Source organism: Parasteatoda tepidariorum, chromosome 9 (genome assembly GCF_043381705.1).
Source record: "Parasteatoda tepidariorum isolate YZ-2023 chromosome 9, CAS_Ptep_4.0, whole genome shotgun sequence".
In the NCBI taxonomy this organism is placed as follows: Eukaryota; Metazoa; Arthropoda; class Arachnida; order Araneae; family Theridiidae; genus Parasteatoda; species Parasteatoda tepidariorum.
The window spans coordinates 49,701,488-49,714,036 of NC_092212.1; the positions used below are offsets into that span (position 1 = coordinate 49,701,488).

Here is a 12,549-nt window from a genome sequence, read left to right on the forward strand (position 1 = left end):
ATTCCAGATTTTATTTTATTATGATTAAAGTTACTCAAAATCACTTCTCTTCATTGATGTATTTAAGTGATAGGAAAAATGAAAGAAAACTTTAGATGTTTACCAGAAAACTAAACGATTAAGCACGCTTAGTTTTTTTAGGAGGAAAATAACTCCTTCCCACGCATACCTGCACCAGACGTTTCCCCATTTTAACAAATCCCAAATTAAATTTCTCTAAAAGAGGGATGAAAAATAATTAACAATTTCACTGAATGAGAAAAAGAATTTTTTTTTCCAATGCCCACCCGCATATTGAAGTTTGTCATTTGGGTATCAGAAGGGCAGATTTGTTGGCCACGCTCTCAGGGGTACCTTATTAGGTAGGCCAAAGTTGCTCCCACAGTCAAAAGGATAGTACAGAGAAGTAAAGTAAGGAACATTCATGCCATATTTGGAATTCGAATCCGGGACCTTTCGGATTTGAGGCCAGCTCCCTGACCACCATACAGACGATTGGCAGAAAACGAATCTGGAATTGTTACGTGGCACTTAGAAAAGAACGATTTCTAAGAAAGCAGGTGCGAAACATTGCCTCTGGGCATTTCTGACCCTCCCAACTCAAACGCTGTATCGCAGTTATGGTAAATTTCAATGAGTTGTAACTTGGTAGTTTTTATTCCAATATCCATGTTTGGTGACTGCAGAAATAGTATTGTTATCACATATAAGTGATTAAATTTTTGGAAATTTGTCTAAAATAAGCTGCTTGTGATTAACATTCATTAACCAGTGAGTTTACAATCTGACTGGCACCGTATCTATTAAATATTGTGTATTTATAGTATAGTTAACATAAATCAAAATTTTCATACAGTATATTTTTTAAATCATTTGAAATCATTGGTTCGTTGATGCGAGCATAATTTCATCTTAAAATATAATAATAATTACATATTCATTCACTCATAAGAATAGTTTTCTATTCTGCACCGGAAAAATTTATAGAGACATAAGAATTTTTTTTTAGTTCATTAACAAAAATTGTTGGCTTAATCTAAGTTAACTACATTAGCTTGAAGGTTATGATACTAAAGGGCAGTGACATCTATTATTTTTATTGTAAACTAGCGATTTACAGTGAACGATTAATCTGCATTTTTAGGTATGTAAATTCCTAAGCATCTCAAAGTTTGAAAAATATTTTGCTTAGAAAATAATCCTCAAAAGCACACAATATTTTAAATCTACCTTTTCTGAAGCTGGAAGTCAAGTTAAAAAAAGCGTTTTTTTACTATTAAATGAGTTTTAATATTTTCAAGAAACATTACAGGATGTAAAAAATTTACAGATTGCCAATGAGAAACAAAAATATAACTTAAAAGTTTAAATAAAATTCTATTTTTATGAAAAAAAGTTTCTAATTTTTTTAAGGTATTTTATTGTGTACATTTGAAGATTAAATTTAAAAAGAAAAAAGAATAAAATTTGGAGCAATACAGAAAAGACATAAATATTCTATTGCTACATCAAATATATTAGTATGCTTGATATCTATTATCACAGTACCTTTTACCTATTAATATAATTTATTAATCGCCACTGTCATCAAAAATAGTTTGGTAATTTTTTAAGGCCCTGGAATAGAATAATACTTAAAATTTAAATAGTTTTAAATACCATGTAGAGATAGGGTCAGGTTGACCCTCAAATTTAACATTCAGGCGAAGAGCAGCACCTTCTTCCGCTTCCACATCTTCAAGAGTCTTTGTAAAGAGTGGGCCAGCTGAAAGTTGTTAAACGAAATATAAATACATAGGAAGTTTTAAATACCTAAATATTTTAAATAGCCTGATTGACAGGACGTTGGACTTGTGTTCCCGTGAACGGGATTTCGAATCCCGCATCCGAAAAAGTCCTGCGTATTAACCCTTTCGAAGGCCGTGTTAAGTATACTTACCACCAATTTTTGAAGCCCATGATGAACTTTTTTACCACTTTTAATTTAGGTTTCCATTTGTTTATAAGTTCAGCTTTCTTGACGTGCGTTTGAATAAAATTTGTAGTTTAAGAAAACGTATAAAAGTATAAGTTTGTAGCATTTATAAAATTTATTTCATAAATAACGAAAAATAAAAGTCAATAAGTTCCTAATAGGCCGTGGTAAATATAGTTACCACCAAAAAAATGGCATTAAAATTTGGATTTTTTTTAATAAACTAAGTGAGTTTTTTTCCTTATATCAATTACTATTCTTATATCAATTTCAATTCCCAAAATACTTTAATTTACATTTAGTAGAAATAAGTGGCCCATTAAAGGGTTAAATGGTGATTGGTGCACGTTACATTTGTCAGGTTACTAAATTCTCCACGTTTCCATAACAAATCAATGTCCTGGGATTACTCAATTGGAGATTGATCATTCTCTGGTGTAGGTCGAAATTACGATCTGTGGATGAATGAATGGATCCACCCTGCAAAATGGGCTGTGACGTGCGTGTGTCTGAAATTGTATTCTTGGCCATAGATGGCGCGACTGAAAACAAGAAACGTAGCCTTTGCATTTATTTTGCTTGATTTCCCTAGCAGGCTTTCTGATATTGACAAGTAGGCAATAGAAACAGCAACATATTTTAAATATTCGTAATAATGAAGTATTATTAAAGGTTATGAAAAAATTTATTTAATTAGTGAAACTTAAAAACCACATAATCATCTTATGAATGACTTACTTAACGAAAGTTTTAACTGATGATGATCATGATTCATTGATGATTGATTTGATGATAATTCTTCATTGATTTTACTCACTTTTTAAAAAAAAAATTCGAAATCTTCTGTAATTTAGTTAACATGGTTTTTCGAAGATATGTCGCCAAGGAAAATAAAAAAGGCGCAGTTTAAGTGTCTTACATTCGAAGCAAAGCGATAATTTTAAACTTCAAATATCATCTTGCCGTGAAGAATTATATGTACTTTAGAACGGATAAATAAACTTAATATTTCAGGGTTCCCGCTGTCCTTGAAAAGTTTTAGCAGTGGCAGTAAATTTAGTTCAATGCTAGAAGATATTTCTTATTTTAATATGCCACTTTATCTTTAAGTGGCACAGAAAGGGAAATTTTCATGTATATGGACTTTATTTGGATAAGAATTTTTAGTTGTAGTTGCACAGAAATTAAAATATCAACATTCTTTTCCGCATTTTAAAATTTGCAAGTATTTGAAAAGTTATTAAACTTTTTTTTAAAAAATTGACAATTTGGGGCTATTTAGTATTTCTTGAGAAATCGAATTTTAAGTATACGACTATTTCAAAACGTAAAGATCTGAACATTAGATTAAAAGTTATTCAGGTGGTCCATTTATTTTTTGCGCACTGTACACCAAAGTGGAGAAAATACTTTTTACTTACAGCATACTTTTAGCTTTCCACTGCTAGACTGTGAGCCTGAAGGATTTGAGATAGTACAGGCATATTTTCCAGAATCATCTTTGGTGACATCATGAATAATTAAAGTAAGGGATGCTCCGTCTTCTTCGACTTTTAATTCAGTATGGGTGTTGTCTATTGTTAGTTCGGCATTATCAAATGCCCTGTAACAAAAAATATCAATCCATAAAAGGTAGGAAAATAAGTCACAAGAAAGGCTTGCAAGAAATACTAATTAATAAATTTAGCATACTATGTTAGAGATAAGATAAAATTTATGACAACAATCCTGTATTTTTATTTAGTTTATCAAAAGAAATTGATTATTATTTGAAATACAAGAATTTAAAACAAAAGCATCTTGTTTAGACGTAGTATATAAAGTAAACAGTTTAATATTAGTATGCAAGTGCTTCTTTTTTTTCTCGTTAAAAATGAAACTTTACTAAATGTGATATTGTTCATCACAATTTCTCCCCCTCTACCTCCTTTGTTTTAACCAATACTCACTTCAGCATTTTTATTTTGTTAACGTCTATTTTAATTCCTAAAGTTTATCTCACTGTGTAAGCTATAAGATAATTAATTCATCTTGATATCTTCGAATTTATGCTTTAAATGCCTCCACAATTTTCTAGATGTGAACGGACCGAAATGTTTGTAATAAAGGAATGTTCCGGTAAATTCCTTCCAGAATTTTCTTAAGCTTATCTTTAAATAAAAGAGGGATTTATCTTTGAGATATAGAGAAATAGTTATAAGAATAGATTATAACTTTTATGCACTAGTTATTTGCGAATGAAGCTATAAAGGATATATATAGCTCAATAAACACAAAAAGGATTTTAAAAAAATGAGAGAAAAACGAAGAAAATTAATAGATTTTTTTAACTGCGCATAAGCTGCAAGTATATAGAACTCATAAAATAAGTTTAAATATTGAAAAAACATGGAAAATAATAAGGATTAAAGAAAAGAGAAAATTTATTATAATAAAACTATTAAAAATTAATTTATAAATTTTTTTTGAAAAATATTTTCTGACTGCTCCTTACACTATTGTATTGATATATTTTGCTTCGGCTACATTGATTCAATATTAGAAATCACTCTTTTTTGCGGATATAATCGTGTGAGCTGATGAAGAGATTATATCTTGTTTTTCATTATTTAGTTTTTTTTTCCAGATATATAAATACATTTTTATACGTTTTTTTTTAATAGTTTCATTTTAATAATTTTTCTTCTTCTCTTATCTTTAATCTTTATTATTTTCCTGATTTCCAATANGAGCTTGACTGGCCATCCCAAAGTCCCGACATCAATCCAATTGAGCATCTCTGGGATGAGTTGAAGTGCCGGTTCAGGGCCAGACCACAATGCCCCAAAACCACCACTCAACTCTTCGCCATGTTACAGGAGGAATAGCGGGCAATACCTGCCGCCGTGTACCAACACCTAGTGGATAGCCTTCCTAGAAGGGTTAAAGCTGTGATTTGGGCGCGTGGCGGCACTACGCCCAATTGACTTGATACTAGCACCTCATGTATCCGAAATGAGGGGTATCCGGTCATTAATGGCCAGATAGTGTATATAGTTCAATAAACACAAAAAGGATTTTTAAAAAAATGAGAGAAAAGCGAAGAAAATTAATAGGTTTTTTTTAACTGCGCATAAGCTGCAAGTATATAGAACTCATAAAATAAGTTTAAATATTGAGAAAACATGGAAAATAATAAAGATTAAAGAAAAGAGAAAATTTATTAAAATAAAACTATTAAAAATAAATTTATAAATTTTTTTTGAAAAATATTTTTTGACTGCTCCTTACATTATTGTATTGATATATTTTGCTTCGGCTATATTGATTCAATATTAGAAAGCACTCTTTTTTGCGGATGTAATCGTGTGAGCTGATGAAGAGATTATATCTTGTTTTTCATTATTTCGTTTTTTTCAGATATGTAAATACATTTTTATACGTTTTTTTAATAGTTTCATTTTAATAATTTTTCTTCTTCTCTTATCTTTAATCTTTATTATTTTCCATGTTTTCTCAGTATTTAAACTCAATATTTAAACTCCCAATATTTAAAGAGGCAGAGTGCTGTCTTCTACATAAAGAGTTAAATATATTTATAGCGTTAAAGGATAATATAAAAATATAAATTATAGAAGTTTTTTTATAACTTACAGAGTTGCCTATCAAATCAATAAAATTATTTGTACCTACAATTGTTTTTCAATTATCTTTTTCATGCCTTTTGGAATTAAAATTGATTAAAAGTTCGCAGTTCTGTAATTATTTTCCATTTGCCTCCAATCTCATATTCAAGCAAGCAAAAGGCAATACAAACGGCCTTCTCTTAAAGTTACATGTATTACATTAACGTTTTGTCTTAATTATAAATAAAATTTAACTTAATTAATCAAAATGATCTATCTAACGATTAAATAGTATATGAAATGTTCCAAATCCTATCTGAAAAAAAAAATAAGTATTTTTAATCAAACAGTTATGTGACTGATAAGGTAGAAATATATCGCTTTCATTTTAAAAATTATTTTTCTTCGTATTCAGTCATAAAATTGCTGATAGCCAGAGATTGTTTAAAAATAACTAATCATCATTAAAAGCTCAATATTAAATAATTAGTATTATGTAACGAATTAAATTAAAATCGTTTGTATAATACTAATTTATGAAAGTTTTACTCTAAAGTTTTACTCTCATTTTTACGTATTTCACATTTAAAAATTTTATACACCGTTACCACGATATGTAAATGATTCAAAAGTTCATAAAAATACTCTAGTTTATACTTTGCTCTAGATAATTCGCGGTGTATCTTTCAAAATTTTTGCAAAATTTCCGAAAACTCTGAAAACTTTAGTGTTTCATTCTACCAATCAATAAAATATTTTCAAAAACGTACGATTGGTCAAACCTGAATTTGTTACATTTAATGTTTGATTGACAAAATTTGTTGCTTTTAACGAAACTTTTCTGAAAGTATAAATTATAACGGACTTTTAATTCAACTGCTAAATTTGAACTCACCATTTTGCAGTGGGGCATGGTTTTCCAGTGAACTTAACAGTGAATTCTGCTGTACCTCCTTCTTTAACATCGATATCTTTAAGTTTTTGTGTAAACTCTGGAGATGAAGTAGATTCTAGAACACAAAAATTGGTTTTCATGATATAACCGCATTTCTCAGTTCAATGAATCGTAGATCATGTCATGAAGTTTCAGTTCTAAGGATACTAGACAAAAAATTTTGCACGAAAAACAGGAAAAATTCTTAAAATGGTGGCAGACAAACACAGCTACAAAACCAGCTTTTTTTTTGTTACAACACAGTAACAAAAACAGCTTTTTGGTGTCCGAAAGCATTGACGAATATGAACACGGAAAAATGGAGAGACATTTATTGCAAAGTTATAATAATATTGATTTAAAATAACATTTGAACGTTTTCCTGGATTCAATAGCTGCGCATCCTATTAAAAGTCATTAAAATAAGAAAAACATTAGAATTACCATCTGGCGATTGCTGCAATTTCGTCAATCATGATTATGATTCGTAGATCATGCAATTTGCAGCCCTAAATGCAACTCTCTGTAACTCTCATACTTTGTTATTTACAAATCAATCTCTGTTACTCGCCACCCCTAAATTTTCGGTAGCCAATGGCGAGTGGAAATTTCGCGTCCCGACGTATATAATGCAAAACATTAACACGTTCACGCCGGGAAAAGTGGAACCGGTGCGCTGCCAAGATGAGACAATCTAGCGTGACCCACCGGTGGGTCATCCCGGCATGAACGTGCTATTCAAACATATTTAAAAGATTAAGCTATGGTAATAAAAAATTTTAATAATAAATAATTGACATCCCCAAATATGCCATTTTATTCATATATTTTTTTAATGAAGCTTTTGTTGAATTTGAAATCTAAAGCTCAACGGAAACTTTTTAAATTTAAACTTTTTTAGGGGTTAATAAGTGCTATTCTCTAAAAATATTTTTACCTTGTATAACAGCATGCACTCTTTTAATAGAACTTACAGCAAACGTTCAAAGCTTGTTCAGAAGAAAAAAACGTGTTAACTTTCGTCCTGATAACACTGTGTAAATTTAAAAAAGTTACAATAAATGTTTGCAGGCATGCATATCCTACAATTAAAATGGAATATCTGTGATATCAGAAAATAATTTTCCTAGTGGAAACACTGGTAATGCTCCTAGTGGAAGTATTTAAAGAAAATAGAAATGAAAGAATTTTGACCATGGTTGCATAAAACCTATGGCTAGATTCTTAAGTTTTGATGAAATTTTCTTAAAAATTCTAACTGTCTTAAAAATTTCTAAATTAGTTTATAACATTCGAAATTATCTTATATGTATCCTATATATTTAGCAAAAATAAATAAAATATATAGTTTGTTCATTTTGTAAGCACCTTATTGTCTAATTTTTTAGTTTTTGCAAAAGCTAGACATAATAAAATATTTTGAGTATTTTTTTTTCAAAAACGTTTCAAAAACATTGCTTTGCGTCATACCATTCTTTCACAATTTAATTCTTCAATTTTTGTATGTAATGAAGTTCAAAATTACCTGACACAGTCAGTTTGCTCGATGTTGTATCCGATCCTTCGGAGTTGGTGATGACACAAGTGTATTTTCCAGTATCATCCAACTTCGCATCTTTAATGATAATTGTAAGAGAATCTTCTGCTTCTTCTAATGATTGAATATGTTGACCATCAATCACCAACTCAGCATCATCTTTGGTCCTGTAATAAAAAAATCAGTACATTTCTATTTATTTTATTTATCTTACATAATTATTATTGCATTATTTCTTAGTTACAAGTATTATATTTATCTTACATAGTTAAAATAATGTAACACCTATTAAAATACCATAAATAATAAAAATATATATGCACTTTGCATCACTCTTATACTATCAAACGATATTTAAATCTTGTACTATCAGATGATTCCATACTGTAAAAACAACCAATACTAATATTTGCTAAACGGCAATAAGGCTAATAATGCAGATTAAATTTCGTTTTCGAGACGAATTTAACATAGTTTTAATGGAATTAAAAAAAATAGCTATAATGCAATATAATGTATACCTTTCCAAGTAATTTTAAAATACTAAAATCCTAATATAAGTTTTAGTTTGTACTTGCATAGCTGCCAACCTGTACAATTATTTAATGAAAAATTTCTTTGCGGTTCGATTGCTGAGTAACTCAAACAAGCGTGAACAGGAGATATTAGTATGCTTTTAAGTTTTAGTGTTGTATCTTTATGTAAAGACAATTATTTCAACTTCAGTTATTATTTCACTGTTATTTTCTACAATCTTTCTAAAAAACCACAGTCACAATTAAACTGCAGAAATACATCAACAGAATTACCATTTGGCTGTTGGCTTGGGCTTCCCAGAAATCTTTACGTTAAATTTCACAGTTTGTTCTTCCTTAACATTTTGGTCTTTCAAGCCTTTTACAAATTTCGCTGCACTAGTTGTTTCTGTAACACACAGACTTCAGTTAATTGATTTGAATTGATGAATCAATGAATCAATTTTGATTGATATTTTAAGCAATACCTTACCTTTAACGGTAACCTCAGAAGTAGTAGTTTCTGAACCAGCAGAGTTGGTAATTGTGCAAGAATATTTTCCTCCATCTTCCTTGGAGACATCGTTTATGGTAAGAGTTTCGGTGTTATCCTCAGTAGAAATTTCATAATGATCATTGTCAATTGTGATTTCCTTATCATCTTTCTTCCTAAACACAAACTTATGTTATTAAAAAAAATCATCAATCTATTCTTGTTGTTATTAGTCTGTCTTGCCTAAAGCGGGTGAGGGGATTTTAAATCTGCAATTGGTTTTTCTTTTAAAGCTATACATTTTTAATAACATTTTTAGTCCTCTTTTTAATGAAATGTGGAAGTTCCAAAACGATATACACAACAGGGGGTCGCGTAAGTGTTGCAAGAAACTTGTAATGAATTTATGGTACATCATCAGGATTAAAATTGCATAGAAATGCGTGCTCGAAAAGCCCCTTCGTATTATGACCTATTTGAAAGCACACGAAGAAACAGTCCATAATATTAAAGCACCCCTAGCGGTGTACGATGACATTTCCATTCATGGGTTCTTATGTAATTTAATTCCTGATAATGTGCCTTAACTTCCCTACAAATTCGTTCCAACATTTGTGTGATCCCCTGTTACGTATAACCTTTTTCATTTTTAAACATTTTGACAAAAAATCGGGGGGAAAATGTCATTTATACCAAAACTGTAACTTGGAGAGAAGAACCAATACCAGATTTAAAATCAGCGATACGAAAGTAACTAAACCTTTATAAAAAATCTCATGTAAAAGATATCAGATAAAGAAAAATTCCAATTTAATATATTATGAGCGGCATTTTTGGCAGAATTTTTTTTTTANAACGCCAAAATAATCACTTATTTCGAATAGTTAATCAATATTTAAATATAGTAATAATAGTATGTGGATTGTAAATTTAGTTATACATAATTTGAGCGAAATCGATTGAATAATTGACGAAAAATCTAATTTTAAATGTCTGAACTTTTAAAATTCGATAACTATTCAACTGAACCATACGATTAACCATTCTCCGTAACTACTTGATCGATTTCGTTCAAATTTTGTATTTTGTCACGTAAAATTACACTCTTTAGAATGATATAAAAATTTCATACCTCACATCTCGAAATTTTTTCGACTATTATTTAAAAAAATATTAAAATTAAAAATACTTATTAAAAGTTATTTATTGCATGGAATTACCTTTGGAGAAACAAATTTTATGATTGCGAGCAAAAATTTTACAATGCGCTCAAAAATTTCTGGATATATGGCGAAAAATGCAATAAGTAAAATTAACATTAACGGTTCCTCACTTTGGACTGCTTTCCTAACCAAACTAAGGAGACCATATTTCCCAGATTGCGGCAACCGCCTATATTTTGTGATTCAGAAATCTGAATCCTTCGAAAAAAAGGTATGTTTATTCAAATAAAGTACGTTTTTGTGTCTGATTTTGTAACTTAAAATATCATCTGCACCAATTAATTGCATATACTCGAACAATTAAGATTAAATTCTAGAATGGGAAGATCCAATCATTCAATCAAAAGTTATTCAGGGGGTGGTCCGTTTTTTTTTTTGCCCGAGCTGTACAATATTAAAATAATAATAATTACATTATTTGTACTTATAAGGGTAGTAGTCCTCAAAGAAATAGAAAACCAATCCTCTGACATTTTATACAATAGTGAAAATAAATACTTAAAATGTTATTTCTTCTTCAATAATTTTCGAAAATTAAATTAAAGAGTTTAATGCAGAAACGACGCAGTTCTATTTGTAGAGTACTTAAAAAATTAATGATGTCGGTATTAACATGTAAAGCTTTTATACAAACTATATATAATCTACTCATTATCTGCTAACACTTTTCTGTATTCTTTCTGGCGCAGTGTTGGCAGTTTGGCCACACTTAATCAGAAAATGTTAGACACCATTAAAAATATAAAACTATTTGCGGAAACGTTCAATTTTTAGCAACTATTATTGTATTCTGTAACCCCTTAACGCAAGATTTTTTGAAAAAAACCGGCCAAAAAAAAATCAATTTTTTTAATGTAAAAAAATACACTTTAGAACATTGTCTTTTCTTTTGGTGGACAATTTTGATATATTGCGCTTTCGTTCCATGGAAAAAGGCTATTTTATTCTTGAAAAAATAAGTGTTATAGCTTACAATCCTATGTAAATGATAAATATCAATAAAACGATTTTTTTTCTTAGCTTTCACATTGTTATTTTCAATTCTCGATTATATTCGAGTGTGAAAAATTGTAGCAGCATTAAATACAACGCCGCTCGAATTATCTCGAGTATGCACAATTTGGCCTGTTTAGCGCGCTCGAATTCACTCCCGCGCACAAGTTAAGGGGTTAAGCAAAATGATCAAGTATGCTTTTTAAAAAAGAACACATTGAATATGGTAGCGGTTTTTAATGTGTCGCTACCTAAAATTTGCTGCCGAAACTTACTGTTCCGTTAATATAGTAGAGTATCCTTTTTTTATTAATCAACCCATTTCTTACTGAGAATGCCTAAATACAAAATTTTGACCGACGAGAAAATAGCCTTTAATAAAAGAATGGTAGCACATTTATACTCATCCGAAGTGTTTACTTCTATTATTAGCTACCGACTCTCTTAAGCTTTAACAAATCGCATTTAGTTAAACTTAGATGAGTAAGAAAATTTTATGTTAATAATATATGATGAAAACACGAACGTTTTCATTCAGTAAAATAGGTGGCATGTATTCATGGATTCAGTAAAATAGATGGTTTCAATGGCATGATTAATCCGGTGTCGATCATATATTTCACAAAAATTCATTGCTTCATTTTGGCGCACTTGTCTTCCAGTTCTTAATTTCGAATATTTTAAGGTCTTGTTCACGGCAATCATAGTTTTGGTCTTCATTACTGCCCTTTTCTGGCCTGCTCGATCCCTGGATTTGTCACCGAACGAGTATATCTGGGACCATTTGCGACAGCAAGTTGGCCAGCCTATGAGTTTAGTTTAGCTGTGTTTTTACAGCAACTGTGGATTGTTGTTGTTAATTTACGTCGCACTAGAGCTGCACAATGGGCTATTGGCGACGGTCTGGGAAACATCCCGGAGGATGATCCGAAGACATGCCATCACAATTTTGACCCTCTGTGGAGGGGATGGCACCCCCGCTTCGGTAGCCCGACTACCTGCGCGCGAAGTCGAGCACTTTACGGTAGCACAGTTTAACGAGGACCAATACCGCACACCCTCGGTCCCTACGCAGACTGATCCAAGTGGTCACCCACCCGCACACTGACCGTAGCCAGTGATGCTTGACTTCGGTGATCTGCTGGGAACCGTGTCTTAACGATCAGTCCACTGCGGGACCAGCAACTGTGGAAGGAGATGCCACAAGGACATCATAAGTAACTTATATGCCTCACTGCCAAACCGTATCTCATCTTCCATTTATGCTAGAGGGA

General features: G+C 30.7%; 1 protein-coding gene across 1 annotated transcript in view; it reads right to left on the reverse strand.

Annotated features, from left to right (window-relative positions):
• Positions 1-12,549, reverse strand: part of LOC107440440 (obscurin) — a 285,805-nt gene that overhangs the window by 142,471 nt on the left and 130,785 nt on the right. Inside the window, exons 32-37 of the mRNA XM_071185809.1 lie at positions 9,060-9,235; positions 8,861-8,975; positions 8,040-8,218; positions 6,476-6,590; positions 3,397-3,578; positions 1,660-1,765 (exon numbers count right to left, since the gene is read on the reverse strand). Coding sequence (XP_071041910.1) covers positions 1,660-1,765; positions 3,397-3,578; positions 6,476-6,590; positions 8,040-8,218; positions 8,861-8,975; positions 9,060-9,235 — 873 coding nt within the window. The remainder of the gene's footprint in view (positions 1-1,659; positions 1,766-3,396; positions 3,579-6,475; positions 6,591-8,039; positions 8,219-8,860; positions 8,976-9,059; positions 9,236-12,549) is intronic.